Genomic DNA, 14,826 nt, shown 5'->3' with positions numbered 1-14,826 from the left:
CCAGTTCTGTTCTGGGCCCCTGCTTGCTGCTGCCCGGGCAGGGGACCCCGGCAGCCCTGCCCCTCATACCCTCACTGAGTATAAGCCTCTGCTGGAGTCTTCACATGGCACCCCGCATGAATGTGTGGGACCCACTGGTTGCCAAGCTGAATATGGCTCCAGATTATTCTAGGAAATAAATACATTGTTTTGCTCTGGATTGCAGGAATTGCTAATTAGGGATTTTTATTTTGGGCAGTGTTCCTTGGAGCTGGCAGACAGAGGGAGTAGGCGACTTGCTCCAGGGGCACTGTTAAAGCAAAAGGAACTATCCATTTCTGCCCCTGTTATGAGAACATGCCAGAGCCATTGCTGCCTAGCTCCTGCCTGCAGAGCCCAAGGCAGAGGCCTCTTGGAAGTTTTCCTGGCTCCCAGTGGTTTCCTTTTCTTTGGGAAGGCCCTTGAAACACAAGCACAAGCCCCTTGTGGTCTCATCAGCTGTATATTACCCTCCCCCTAGCCAGATAATTGTCCTCAGGAGGATAGCACAGGTCTTTCTTGGTATTTCCTACCTGGAACTGAGAATGAGAATCCATTTATCACAGCAGGCTGATACGGAGAGCATCAGCCAGGTTTTCAGTCATCAGGGAGAGAAAAGAGGAAGAGCTGAGAGCATTTGAAAAACTCTTAGCCCCTGGTTCCACTAGCTCATGACACGCAGCTGTGTCCCTCCCCTCCCCTGTAGGTTGGTTGGTTGGTCGACACGCCTTTGGATTCTGTGAGCTGATAAATTCCGTTTGGGGTGGGGGGAGGTGTAATTAATTTGTTTGGCCTAAACTAGTTCAGGCTGCATTTCTGCCACTTTCAACCAGAAGCCTGACCTTCTGATGGTTGTCAGGGTTTGAGGACACACAGAGGACTCAGGCTATGGCTCAGTGGCCCATCTGTGGATAAACTGCCTGGGTATTTTGGAGTTACGCTGTCTGGTTCTAGTACATTGGCCAATCTACTTTAAAGCAGTAGGGCACCTGGATGGCTTGCACTGACTCCTCTGTCTCCCCCTCTCACTGCCCCTCCCCTGCTAGTGCTCTCTCCCTCTCTCAAAAATAAATAAACATTTAAAGCAGTTTAAAGAGCACTATTGTGGGGCGCCTGGGTGGCGCAGTCGGTTAAGCGTCCGACTTCAGCCAGGTCACGATCTCGCGGTCCGTGAGTTCGAGCCCGCGTCAGGCTCTGGGCTGATGGCTCAGAGCCTGGAGCCTGTTTCCGATTCTGTGTCTCCCTCTCTCTCTGCCCCTCCCCCGTTCATGCTCTGTTTCTCTCTGTCCCAAAAATAAATAAAAAACGTTGAAAAGAAAATTAAAAATAAAATAAAATAAAGAGAACTATTGTGAGACAGGGCGGGGGAGGATAGAGGATAGAAGACAGTGAGATGAAGTCAGGTCAGTGGAAGCAGGAGAGGCCAGGGGGGAGAGGAATACACCGGGGAGGAGAGGCGTAGCAGGCTTATTTCTGATTCTAATTCTGTTCCAAAGCTAAAGCCTCTCAGGCCACTCTGTCAGCCTCTTTTTCACCTTCTCAACTCAAGAACTGAAACGCAATGCTCTGAACACCATTACCTAATCAAATAAAAACGTATATCAAGGTTCAAGTCCATTATTACCGACAAAGGAGGAACCAGACTTAGACACAAAGGGGTGGAAGAAGGCTGATTCCAAATCCCAGGGTGGGTAGCAGTGTGGAGAAGTCACTAAGTCCATCCCCCCGACACTGCCTCTGACCCTTCTGGAACCCATTCCAGTCACAGCTCTCCTGTGATCATCTACCTCTCAGTTCTGTCCAGTGTTGACTTTGCCCATGGGAGTTGAATGGAAGACGGGAGAAGGAATAACCTCCCTCTGTCCTGTGACAGAACAACTAGAAGCTGCCTTGGAAGAGTCTAGGAAGCTTTTTCTAAATGGTTCACAGCCACCTTGTTCTCTTCTCTGCTTCCCCCATGACCCGGAACTAAAAATCACAAAAGGAAGAAGGGTACAGAAGCCCCCCACACCCCACAACCCACTCTAGTCAATGCCAGAACAGCCTGATCTCCAGTGTCCCTTGTGGGAATGTGAAGAGCATTAGGAAGCTTCCCCTGGATCACAGAAAAGGAAATACTAAGGCCCTGTGGAGAGATTCCTATAATGTTTACAATGCAAATTAAATTTACAATGCAAATTAAAATATCACCAGGATACCTCTTGGTGCTTACCAGTTGACTCTCACATGCTGCTGTCTGGCTCCAAAATTGAAACAATTTTCTTAGGGGAACATTTGACATTATATATTATAATTCTGAATGTTTGCACCTTTGACCTAGGAATTCCACTCTTTGGAATCTAGCCTATAGTTTTACTGTAGGTTCAGATGCTGGCACCATCGTTTACTAACCCCGTAAGCTTGGGCAAGCTTCTTAACCTCCCCATGCCTCGATTTCCCCTTCTATGAAATAGAGATAATAATAGTACTCAACACATTGTGAGAATTAAATGGTGAGTGTATGTAAAACTCTCAATACCTGGTGAATAGTGCCCATAGTAAGTGGTATACAAATGTTAACTAGCATACTTAGTATTATTACCTCCATCAGTGAACCAAGTACACAAAAAAGACTATGCACAGCCAGATTCATTATATAATACTGAAAAACAGAAAACAATTGAGTTAAAAACTTATGTACATCTACATGATGGAATACGCTGGAGCGGTTGTTAACAGCACTATCGATTAATCTGTATCATGATGGGGAAAAGAAAAACCGTTTAAGGTACAATGTCTTATAACTAACAAGAGTATGTATAGTGTGACACCATTGGTATAAATAATGATGATGATGGTAGTGTTACAGTTGGATAGAGGAATGTTGAATGAATATGCATGAAGAAAAGGCTATAGGAATCAACTTGAAACTATTGAAATGTATTTATCTGGGTATAGAATTGGGGAAGATATTTTCATTTTAACATGTTTATCTTGGGGCGCCTGGGCGGCTCAGTTGGTTAAGAGTCTGACTCTTGGTTTTGGCTCAGGTCACAATCTCATGGTTTGTGAGTTCGAGTCCCACATCGGCTCCGTGCTGACAATGCAGAGCCTGCTTGGGATTCTCTCTCTCCTTCTCTCTTCCCCTCCCCCACTCACTCCCTCTGTCTCTTTCTTTAAAATAAATAAACTTAAACATAAAAAAATATTTAAAAAAACATGTTTATCATTTTCCAATGAGCATTAAAAATGGTAAAGACAAATTATAAACCAATGACTGGCCATGGCCAGGGGAGGGGACAGAGAAGGACCCTGGCAGTGGGTCCCTTGCCTCAGGACAGATGATCAGACTGCATCCATCACAGTGGTCAGTGCAGCCTAAGGGGCGCTGCAGGGGTCTCCGGGATGGGACTTGTGTTCTGCAGAGGTGGCAGTTGGAGACATACTTCATCCCTGCTGTAGTCTCACTGGCCTTGTTCCTTGTTAGGCTGATGGCTGGATCCTGCCTCTGTCCCTGCTTTTAACTAAATCTTTTAAGAAGGGAAAAAGAGAGGAAGTGGAGAGGGAAGGTGGGGAGAGAAGAAAGGAGAGGCAGGAGGGAGAGGGGAGGGGCAGAGAGGAAAGAGAAGGGTGAGAGATGCTGTGTCCCTGCATCTCCATGGCCCCAGGAAGTGGGCCGAGAAGCTGCTCCTCAGCTCTGTCAGGAGTCGCCATGGAGACTGAGTGCTGGCCTCTTCATGATTAATACTCTGAGGCAGCTGTCTTCTTGGAGTCTTTTTAAATATATACACTATTATTTGAACACAATGATATTTAGAGCAGAAAGATCAAGGTGGGGGGTGGAGGAGGGGGCAGTAGCATTACCAGAATGATGACAGGGGCTGGGGCCTTCTTAGAAGAGAGAAGAGGGAGGCTCACTCCTCCCCATTCTCCTCCTCCTCCCTCCTCCCACCCTGGATCCAGAGCTTCCAGTCTTATCCACCGCAGCATCAGTAACAGTGTCCCAGGAGCCTGCGCAGTGCCTGGCACAAGGCTGTACTCAATGAACATTTGATGAATGAATTTTTTCATTCATTAATTCATTCAGTAATTGTCTGTTCCATGCTTGTCCAGAAGGTAAACTCTGCTTCCCCAACCTTTTCCCATGGAAATCCCATGGAAATTTCCTCTCACCCTCCCCAAGGCCACACACACACACACACACACACACACACACACACTACCACCAATGACAACTTCCACACTGGTTCCCAAGGACCTTGCGTTGCTTCTCCTCAGCACATGTCTGATGTGACCCACAGTGCTCCTATCCATCCTATCCATGGCAGTCACTCCATGGAACCTTTGCAGGGATGGACACCAGCCAGATCAAGTTTGTACATCATACCCTACTTGAAAAGCTAGAGGGATGTCATCCATCTAGGCAATCCTAGAGTGAATCCTTTTGTAAAATGAATAATCTTTTCCTAAATTATCTTGTGGAGTAGGCTAGCTAGTCCATCCTATCACTGAATAGAAGTGTGGTCTTGAGCAAGTTATTTAACCTTATCTAGTCTGTTCCTTTTTTTAAAAAAATGTTTATTTATTTATTTTGAGAGAGAGAGAGAGAGAGAGAGAGAGAGAGAGAAAGCACACCCAGGAGAGAGTGGGGGAGGGGCAGAGAGAAAGAGAGAGGGAGAGAGGGAGAGAGAGAGAGAGAGAGAGAGAGAGAGAATCTCAAGCAGGTTCTGGACTGTCAGTGCAGAGCCCACACAGGGCTCGATCTCATGAACCATGAGATCATGACCTGAGCTGAAATCAAGAGTCAGATGCTTAACCAACTGAGCCATCCAGGCACGCCTAGTCTGTTTCTTCATCTGTGAAATAGGTCTCCAATTCCTTATTCCATAGAGCTTTGGGATGATTAAATGATATGTTTATAAGATGCTCAAAGTGTGTGATTTCCTTTTTTCCCTTCCAGTTTGTGTTTTTATATTTAAAGTGGTGAATTAAAGTAGAACTCATAGGTCTAAGCTCCTCTTTCTTCCCCTCTCAAAGACTTTATTCTATCTAGGCCCAGAATCTCTTTTAGAGCTGTTAAAATTTAGAGGTAAGTGGGGCTGAGCTAGGAAGGGCTATAAAATGCCCATTCTCTTTATAGTCCCCCCTTCTTCTCCTCAAGGAACCAAATGCAGATGCAATTACCCTCCAGAGGTAACCATCCCATATGTGAGAGTGTGTGTATGCGTGTCCACTGAAGGTGAGTGGGTCAGAGATGGGTGTGTGGGCCAGCCCACACCCAGAGTGCAAGCTGTGTTCCTCATTTCCTCTCCTATTCAGTCTTCCCTCCACAGCCCTACTCCCAGGCCTGACCTGTAACAAGAAGTTGGGGTGACTTGGACCCTTATCAACACAGACCTAGCCCAACAGCCCTTGGCAGAGAGCAGCAAAGGTCTGGAAACTTGCCAAAGGAGTAGGGGAATTATCCATGACTAAGAAGGAGGAGGAATGCTGTGGCAGAGGGAAGAACAACAGAAGGGACGGGGAACCTGGGGCTGGCCAATCTGGCCCGACGGGGCAGCCTGGGGAGCCCTGGACACCGGCCTAGCCAAACCCCTCCATTCCTCCTCCCTCCCAGGCAGTAAGATGCCAGAATGGATTTGAGACATGTGTGCCCTGTGTGTCTGGTGTGGGCTCACCTGGCCTTGGCAATGCATTTGGATTACAATCAATCCCCCGGTCTGAAATAGTGTATAATGGAAGTAGTGATCTGTGTGTTTCATCCTTACAGATCTGTGCTGGGTTTCTGCATTTCCGACATGCAAACATGTGTGTAGCTAACATAGAATTATATCTGTGGCGTTTGTTAGGACATGCTGCTCATACATGACTCTTGAAAACCTTTGTATGATTTCCAGACATGGGGAGAAGGTGAGTGCAAGTGTGTCAGCATAGATTTTGCAAGTGATTATGTGATGGCATATTCTGTGACCATACTTGTGGGGTCATAGTAGAGTGGGGTTAGGGCACTTAGGGATGGAGAAGGGTCTCAGGGTCCTGGTGGACTCAAAACCAAAATCTACCTCTGACCCTTAGTAAGCACTTAAGGAAGGAATACTGTGTGAATGAACATTGAGAAAATGAACGCATGAATGAATGTTTGGATGATGGACATAGGGTGAAAGGCCTGAGAATTTGGTGAGGTTGGGGCATTTTTGGCATTCTCTCAAAAATGAGAATACCAGTGGGCGAGAGAGGCTGGGAGATACACTGCAAACCATTCTGTAGCCCATCACCCCTGAATGGCTTTGTTCCTATTCCTAGGAAAGCAGAGAAAGAAGAGGGAACCCCAGCCCTGCCCTCCCCACTTCCAACTCCTAGAGTCCCAAGAACAGATGCTCTTTGTAAAGAAAAACATGCTATCCTGTGTATTGATTTAATCTCCTAATTTGGTTCCAGAAAGGAGTTAAGTGAACTATACAACAAAATAAAACCACAACTATTTAAAGAAAATAAGACAGAGGGAAAACCACAGTGGAAGATAGAAGAGATCAGGAGAGTAGGCAGGCTTCTTTGCTGGAAGTGACTGACCTTCTGCAGCCAAGATTCACAGCCACCTTAAGATAAGGGTTTTTTTTGTTTTTGTTTTTGTTTTTTTTCCCAGAAGAAAAAAATTCTTCTGGAAACAAAATCTTCCAATTAGTCCAGGTGCTGATTTCAGGGAAATATATCCTGTGGATTATCGGTGTGTTGCTGGGAACAGCATCCTTAGAGTAAAAGTCAAGGCAGAAAAAAAGTCTACAAAAGCATTTCATACCCTGTAGGTGAAGGAGGAGGGAGCAGGAATAGGCCCTACTTCTTTGGAGGACAATTTGCCAATTGTCTATCAAAATTCCACATGCCCTTGACCCAGAATTACATTCATTGGAATTTATCCCACAGATATATTCGCATTTATATAGTCAAGAACGTTTAGTACAACAAGGTTGGTAAAAACCAAAGGTTGTAAGCTTCTACGTGCTCATGGATAGGGGACAAACTGACTTCCCTCATAATGGAGTACTAAGCAGCCTTAGAAAAGAATGACAAAGCTCTTTATGTTCAGACATGGAGCAATCTCTCAACTATTATAAATGGAAAAAAATTATATTGCAAGACAGTGAGTATGCCAGCATATGCATATTTTTTTCTGAAAGAATACACAAGACACTTAGATGTTGCTACCTCAGGAGGTATATGGGGAGGGAAGAGACTTTTATTTTCAATTTAGAATATACCCTTTTGTACTAATTGATTTTTCCTCTCATCGGTAGCAAGCGTTATGGTCCTTTTTAATTGAATTGTTATTTTTCCTGGAACAAACTAAAGGAAAAAAAAACTATTAAGAAAATGAAAAAACACACAGGTGGAAGCAAATAATGAATAATGGCAAACATCTCTGTAGTTTACTGTGTGCCCATGCGTAGCATTTAATATGCTCTAACCCAATTACTGTTTACAGTAAATTTATGAAGTAGGTACACATAGCTCCATTTCACAGGTGAGGAAACTGACATTCAGGTAGATTAAGTGACACAGGTTGTACAGACTGAAATCCCCAACTGTGGAATCCAAAGCCCAGGCAGCTTTTCCTCGCCAACCCCCGGCCTCTGCCTACAGGCGGGAAGTGCACTAACTGAACGCCGGGCCCCACGTGGCGCAGCGCCCCAGTCAGGCGCACCCGCGGCCCCGGCGCGCACGGGGCTCCACGCTCGGGGAGCGCGCGCGCACGCAGCGGCGCGGGCTCGGCGGCGGCGGCGGCGGCGGCGACGTCACAGCCCGAGCTTTCCTTTTCGGGAGTCCCCGGCACACATCCTGTGTCCATGTTTGGGCATTTACGTCACGGCGGCAGGGCCGGGGCCTCCCGAAATGGCAGTGGCCCGGGGAGTCGGAAGCCCGGAGCCAGCGCGGCCGCTGCTATATAAGTGGGGGGGCCGCGGATCGGGGGAGCCCGGCTGCGCTTTGGAGAGGCGAGGAGCCGCCGCCCGAGGCGGGTCCCGGCGAGCAAGGGAGCCTCGACCCCGGGACCTCTTTCCCAGAGGTGAGCGCCTGGAGCCAGGAGCCCGGCCGCCTGGGTCTGTGAGGCGCAGGGCACCCCAACTACTGGCCTCCCCGTCACCGGCGCGCCAAGCCCAGCGGGCGAGGCCCCCGGCGCCCCGCAGCCGCTGCCGCGCCATGCTCCACCTTAGCGAGTTTTCCGGCCCCGACGCGCTCCTGGTCAAGTCCACCGAGGGCTGTTGCGCGGAACCCAGTACCGACGTGTCCCGGTTGCCCGGCAGAGACGCGCCGGCGGCAGCCGGCTACCCCGGAGGTAAGGAGAACGGCCGAGGGTGCTCAGACGGCGGCGCAGCGCGGGGGCGCATGGTGCCTGAAAACCGGCAGGGACGGAAACGCTAGAGCCGTGGGGGTAGGGGTGATAGGAGGCTCGGGGGTCCTGGGGTGCTCACCCCCATTCCCTGCCCCACTGTGCCTCCAGCGCCTCCGCAGGAACCTGTGGGTGTATCAAGGCGTCCTTTTGCCCGTGCACGTGTGTTTTGCGTGTGCATGTTTGTGTGTGCGTCTTGGGGCGTATGCGGGCTCAGGCTGGATCAGAATGTGGAAAAGGCACCTTTTATGTGTCCGTGCGCCCCAAGGGCCTAGTGGGTGGGGGCTTGCAGACTCCGGAGGCGCACCCTTTGATGTGCCCGAAGCTGATTCCTGCTCCCTCCTCAGCAGGCGACTTCTTGAGCTGGGCTTTGAGCAGCTGCGGCGCCGGGGGGGACTTAGCCGATTCCTGCTTCCTGGAGGGGCCTGCACCCACGCCCCCTCCTGGCCTCAGCTACAGCGGTAGCTTCTTCATCCAAGCAGTACCCGAACACCCGCACGACCCGGAGGCACTCTTCAACCTCATGTCGGGCATCCTAGGTCTGGCACCTTTTCCCGGCCCTGAGGCGGCAGCATCTCGGTCTCCGCTGGACGCCTCTTTTCCCGCAGGCCCCGACGCCTTGCTGCCGGGTCCAGCGGACCTTTACTCCCCGGATCTGGGCGCTGCCACCTTCCCAGAGGCGTTCTGGGAGGTCTCTCCCTCAGCAGGCGCCCCCTCACAGTGCCTGTATGAGCCTCAGCTCTCCCCACCCGACGTCAAGCCAGGCCTTCGGGCGCCTCCGGCCTCTCCAGCGCTGGACACTGCCTCGGCCTTCAAAGGCCCCTATGCTCCCTGGGAGCTACTTTCAGCTGGAGCCCCAGGGAGCTGTGGGTCACAAGGAGGTTACCAGGCGGCCCCCGACGCCCGCTTCCCCTCGATGGGGGCCAAGATTGAAGACCTGCTATCGATCAGCTGCCCGGCGGAGCTGCCAGCCGGCCCCGCCAACAGACTCTACCCCACGGGGGCTTACGACGCTTTCCCGCTGGCCCCGGGTGACTTAGGGGAGGTGGCCGAAGGCCTCCCAGGTCTCCTGACCCCTCCTAGCGGGGAGGGAGGGAGTAGCGGTGACAGTGGAGAGTTTCTGACCGCTACTCAGCCTCAGGTTTCCCCCCTAGGCCTCCGCAGCGCCGCGGCGGACTTCCCGAAACCTCTGGTGGCAGACATCCCTGGGAGCAGTGGGGTGCCTGAGCCTCCTGGGCCACCGCCGTCGGTCCCATTCCCCCCTACCAAGGCGCGGCGTAAGGGGCGCAGGGGCGGCAAGTGCAGCGCGCGCTGCTTCTGCCCGCGGCCGCATGCCAAGGCCTTTGCTTGCCCAGTGGAGAGCTGTGTGCGCAGCTTTGCGCGCTCCGACGAGCTCAACCGCCACCTGCGCATTCACACGGGCCACAAGCCCTTCCAGTGCCGCATCTGCCTACGCAACTTCAGCAGAAGCGACCACCTTACCACACACGTGCGCACTCACACGGGTGAGAAGCCTTTCGCCTGCGACGTGTGCGGCCGCCGCTTCGCGCGCAGTGATGAGAAGAAACGGCACAGCAAGGTGCACCTCAAGCAGAAGGCGCGCGCCGAGGAACGGCTCAAGGGCCTTGGCTTTTACTCTTTGGGCCTCTCTTTCGCCGCCCTGTGAGGGAGAAATGGGTTTGTAGATTGGGGCGCCGCCTCCTGGCACGAAAGAGGCGACCTGGTCTGCCCCCCTCCCCTCTCCTCTTTCCGGCACGTCCCGGGGCCGGCCTCTGGTCCCCCTTCCAGTTCCCTTGAAGCGCCCGTCGTTCACGCCTCGTTCAGCACCAGCTCCGTGGACAGCTCCTGCGGTCCGGGCTCCAACTCCCGCGTTAGCCGCGCTACGAGGGAAGCCCTCTCATGCACTGAGCGGGCACTTCCTTGGGACTTAAGACAGTGTTTTGTAACTGGCTTGGCGCACGCCCCACGCCCCCCATTAGACCCCCCCCCCCCAGAGGCAGGCTGGGGCAGCGCCGAGCCGGTCTCGCGCGGGATTTTGTACAGCAATGTCGTTTCCAGCAGCCATTGGATGTAACGTTTTGCTTTGGGGTTATTTCCTTTTGTTGTTGTTAATTTTTGTAAAGCAGACGCTACTCTCGAGCAGTTGACAAAACTGTTTATTTTTGCAATTAAAATTATTGTGCTAAAAGCTTACCGAATCTGCCATCCAAGCTTCTGACCCATTCCCCAACCACTCCCCCAGGAGAATATGTGCCAGAAGAGAAGGGAGATATGACGCCAATGGAATCATTATGCAGCTTCTGTCAGGCACTGTGGAACACAGTAGGCATTCAATAAATATGTACTGAATTAACAGATGCATTTAATCACAACTGACCTAAGGGCTCAAGGTGTTTCTGAAACTTGAGAGTGATTGAGAGGCTTAGGTGTTAAACATTGATCATATATTATCCTTAATCCTCACAATCCTGAAATTCCATTTCAAAGATGAGGCAGGAAAGTAGGTAACTTGCTGGGTAACCCAGCTAGGAACAAACAAGGTCAAACTCAGATCTATCTGGCTCCAGAGCCAGTGCTTTTTTTTACCAACCCCAGAATGGTGGCACCTCAGCTTAAGAGCACTGTTTGGAAAGGCTTCCTGCCAAGAAGTGAAATAGGTTCCGCAACTAGAGGGAGCCCCAAGCAGTAGCGACAGCAACAGAAGACTGCAATATGTCAGTGCTGTTTGTGAACACCCAGAGTCTTGGGTATCACAGAGGCTCCAGCCAGTGCCTGTGCATCTGTATGAGAAGCACATGCTGTCATGGCCAAAAGGGATTCAGCGTTCAGCTAGACCATGGATGGGCAGAGCCAAGCCCAGCAAAGAGAGGGTGCTTTCCAGATTCTCACAGGCTAGTTGCTCACAAAGGATCTTTTCCAGGTGGCAGCAGCCCATTTACCATCCAGCCATGCACCTGCCACAGTCCCTTTTCCCTAGCTCTTCTTCCAGGTGAATCCTTCATGGCTTGAGGAGGGGGTTTGGAGCAAGAAGAGAGGAAAACATGATTTTGTGATGGAGAAGATGGGGAATGGATGCAACTTGCTCCCCCTTTACTCCCTGAGCTTACAACTCAAAAGCTTTTATACTCTTTCTGGCCACCTTGGGCACAACCTGGAACATTAAAAGCCTGCTCTGCCACCCCATCTCTCCTCCCCAGTAACTCCTCTCTGCTAAGGAAAGGATAGGGCCTGTCTTCAGGCTTTATTCTTTTCTCTTTTGCACTGAGCTATTCCTGAGTTAAGAATGCCTTACAGCCCTCTGATGCCAGATCAAGCCGGCTTCTGATCCTTTGGCTTCTTTGTCTCTTCACTGTCAGACATGCTCACCTTCCACCCCACAGTCAAGTGTACCAGAGACAAAATGATCAAGTCCGAGAATTCCACCCATTTGTTTCCCCAGGTATTAAGTACTTCCACATGGTTGAATATCTTGTATCGAATAGACCAATTTGTGGTAAAGGACTCCACTCCACATTACCTCTTCTAGAAGAGTTAGCATTTTTAAAAGTAGCCTGCAGAGGGCAATGTTTAACCCTGTAGAGAGGCTCAAATGGTGGACCATCAGGTATTGTAATAGGTAAGTGGCAGATTTGCAAAGATGTAAGATGATGATTTTCATTAGCTTACTATTGAAGTGACGATACCTTTCACTTATAGGTATGGACCACCTGACTTCATTTCCCATGCAATGTAAGGAAGAGCACAGAGGCTCAGATTTCAAGTAACTGATTGCAAACCATACAACCTAAGAAAAGAGAGAAGGGCAGACAGACTGTGGGTGGGTAGTGTCTAACCACCCCACCCTTACCCCCTTTATAGCATTCTGTCAGGTACCGTCAACTCTATCGTGCCCCTCTCTTGTCCTCACGCACACCTAGGCCTAAATACCACGGGTGAGAAAATTGAACCCCCACAGAAGTAGTGGTGCTGGTATCAGAGCCCTGCCTGACTCTAGAACTCCCAGCTGAAAAGCCCCTCCTGTCACTCCCAAGAGAAATTGTTCCATTTACTGGACCTTCCTCTAGGGATTCTGAGGGAAGAGAATATTAGGCCAGGCCCACACAGAACTAGGGACTAACAGAGAGCTCTTTCCTTACTTGAGCCTCTTTTTCATCTGGCCCTCAAAATATGGGTGTTTTTCCAGACTTGGTTCCTAGCTCTCACCTTCCCTATTTCAACAGTGTTTTTGGAAAGCACATTCACTTCAAGGCCTTTAGCTATCACTGCTGCATAAATGACTTCTAAGCCATCCAGCCCTGGTCTCTACCCCAGCTGTAGCCACTTGGTTGGACTAATGAACACCTCCATATGGGTGTCCCACTGCCATTTCAAATACTATCTGTCTAAAACCAAATCATTCTTCCATATACCCAATTTCTGATAATGGTGACTATCATTTGTTTGGGTCCCTGGTCTCATCCAAATAACTTAACAGTTCTGTGGGATTCACCTTTGATCCCTCCTCCTGTATCCAGGCTGTCACTCAGACCTGTTGGACCTTCCTGGAGTTCTTCAGGGTCTTATCTACTCTCATTTATGGTACATATTTCCTTTTGTCTATTGTAATTTTTAGCTTGTGAGTTCATCTTCAGTGGGGATTTACCTGGGCAAAAATACTCCGTGGCCTGGCTTGAGGGTATGTTTTTCCTGAGAAGTTTTGTGTGTGCTTGTGCCATGCACCCTAAGAGTACCAACTGGTGGACATCAGTCTTTATGTTAATTTTCAGCCCACGGTTCCTATATCACACAGGAGTTGTGAGTTCAAAGTCTAACCCATATTGTTATACATTCTCATAGGCAACTCCCCCAGTCAGAGCCCAGGTCAGAGCACATAAGCAATAAGCCTCCCTCCCCATATCTCCTGGGGTTAGTCATAGCACATCCCTTGCTTACATTTCTTGGTCTCATTTCTCTTCCCAGTTTTGGCCCATATAGATTTTCTTTCCTTTACTGCAATCTTGGTTAAGCGTTTCAGAGGTCTGTTATGTTTTGTGAATCAGTCCACATATTCTGTAGCAGGAGGGTCTTTGGCTTATCCATTCGACAATATTGATTAACACTGAAGCCAGAAATATTGGTTCCTCTATTAAAATGTTTCCCATGTTTATCTTCTCTTTGCCTGTTGCCAGTACCTCAGTCCATGCCACTCCCTGCACATACACAAATACTGTGGCTATGACAAGCACATAGAAGCACATGATAATAACATGTAGTTGGACGGAATTTAGAAGAACAGAATTTCTGACCTCTCAATGTGTAGAGAAAGAAACTGAGGCCCAAGAGATTTAGGGATTTTCTTCAGGGCACACAGATGGTGGGAGACTGAAATGGGCCTTGAACCTGGGCCATCCAGTTCCAAGACCAGTGTATATCCCTGTATCTACTCGTTCCACAAGTATTATTGAGTGCCTACCATAGGCCAGGCCAGTGGCCCCTAACCTGTTTCCTTCCCAGTATACTTGAAGAACTCAACACAGACATTAGTAACAGTGGTCACTCTAATCCCCATTTTCACCATGGAGAGACAGGGAAGAGTAATGAGAATCTTGATGAGGTGGGATATGGGGGAAGAGAGTGACAAAGCAACCTAGAATGCCTGCTATTTCTTCCCTCATCCCCCCACCCCCTGTGCCCTGTTTGAGACAAGCCTGCACTGTACCAAACTACTCCCTGTGGTCTCTCTTCCTCCATTCCACATTGCACATCACTACTGATATAATTTCCCTAAACCATTGTTCATGGTGTTTTATCCCAACTGACCACAACTTCCCCCTTCCTACAAAAAATACACTTCAGTTAAAGCCTTACATGTCTGATCCAAATTCATCTTTACCCTCCTCTGTCATCCCTACTTTTGCTCTTTCCTACCACCCCCCCGACCATGAATTATCCAAATCCTCCCACCCTGAGCTCCTTCAAGAGCAGAGACCATGTCTGATCCACATGTGTGGGCTCCATATCACCATGCCTACTGCCCAGCACATTCAAGGGCCTAATTATTGTGTGGATTGGTTGGCCAAAAAAAGGCCTAAAGTGCTAAAAGGGGAAAGGAAAAGAGAAGGGGGAAAGAGCAAGGAAGGAAGGTGGTTGGAGAGCATGAAGCTGAGAAAAGATCAGGAGGGAGAGTTGGGCAGAAGCAGGACTGAGGTCCTGATCCAAGTCATGGGGGTCTTATGAGTGGGACCACACTTTTGGCTGCTCTGTGCCTGTCCAGGTCTTGCTAAGCCCGTGATTCTCTACCTTAGCTCTGGGCCCCCAGATATGTCTGTCACTCAGCTCTTTCTCTTTTGGTTTCTCTGGCCCACATGGAGTGGGATTCAGTTTAACATTTTTAGAACTGTGGTTCCCATAACAACCAAGCAGGAATTGTTGTCTGTGAAATGTAGCACGAGCACACATGCGCACAT

The 14,826-nt window shown here is 49.6% G+C and overlaps 1 protein-coding gene across 2 annotated transcripts; it reads left to right on the top strand.

Moving 5' to 3' along the window:
- The first annotated feature begins 7,778 nt into the window (after positions 1–7,778).
- Positions 7,779–10,573, top strand: EGR4 (early growth response 4). Of its 2 annotated transcripts, none has more exons than XM_043603691.1 (2): positions 7,779–8,326; positions 8,728–10,573. In XM_043603691.1, the coding sequence occupies exons 1-2, from the start codon at positions 7,885–7,887 to the stop codon at positions 10,044–10,046; spliced, it is 1,761 nt and encodes a 586-aa protein (XP_043459626.1). In that variant the 5' UTR covers positions 7,779–7,884; the 3' UTR covers positions 10,047–10,573. The 2 variants fall into 2 exon arrangements, with proteins under 2 accessions (XP_043459626.1, XP_043459627.1); XM_043603692.1 differs by having other exon boundaries at positions 8,131–8,326; positions 8,731–10,573.
- Positions 10,574–14,826: the final 4,253 nt, after the last annotated feature.

Source organism: Prionailurus bengalensis, chromosome A3 (genome assembly GCF_016509475.1).
Source record: "Prionailurus bengalensis isolate Pbe53 chromosome A3, Fcat_Pben_1.1_paternal_pri, whole genome shotgun sequence".
Classification (NCBI taxonomy): domain Eukaryota; kingdom Metazoa; phylum Chordata; class Mammalia; order Carnivora; family Felidae; genus Prionailurus; species Prionailurus bengalensis.
The sequence above is the reverse complement of the archived record's forward strand: the minus strand, read 5'-3'. Positions and strand labels throughout refer to the sequence as shown.

Bases quoted from the DNA above. Each gene is read 5' to 3' on its own strand.
- EGR4 (XM_043603691.1), top strand. From the start codon at position 7,885: ATGGCAGTGGCCCGGGGAGTCGGAAGCCCGGAGCCAGCGCGGCCGCTG. The intron at 8,327-8,727 runs GTAAGGAGAACG...CTCCCTCCTCAG, and splicing joins GGCAGCCGGCTACCCCGGAG to CAGGCGACTTCTTGAGCTGG.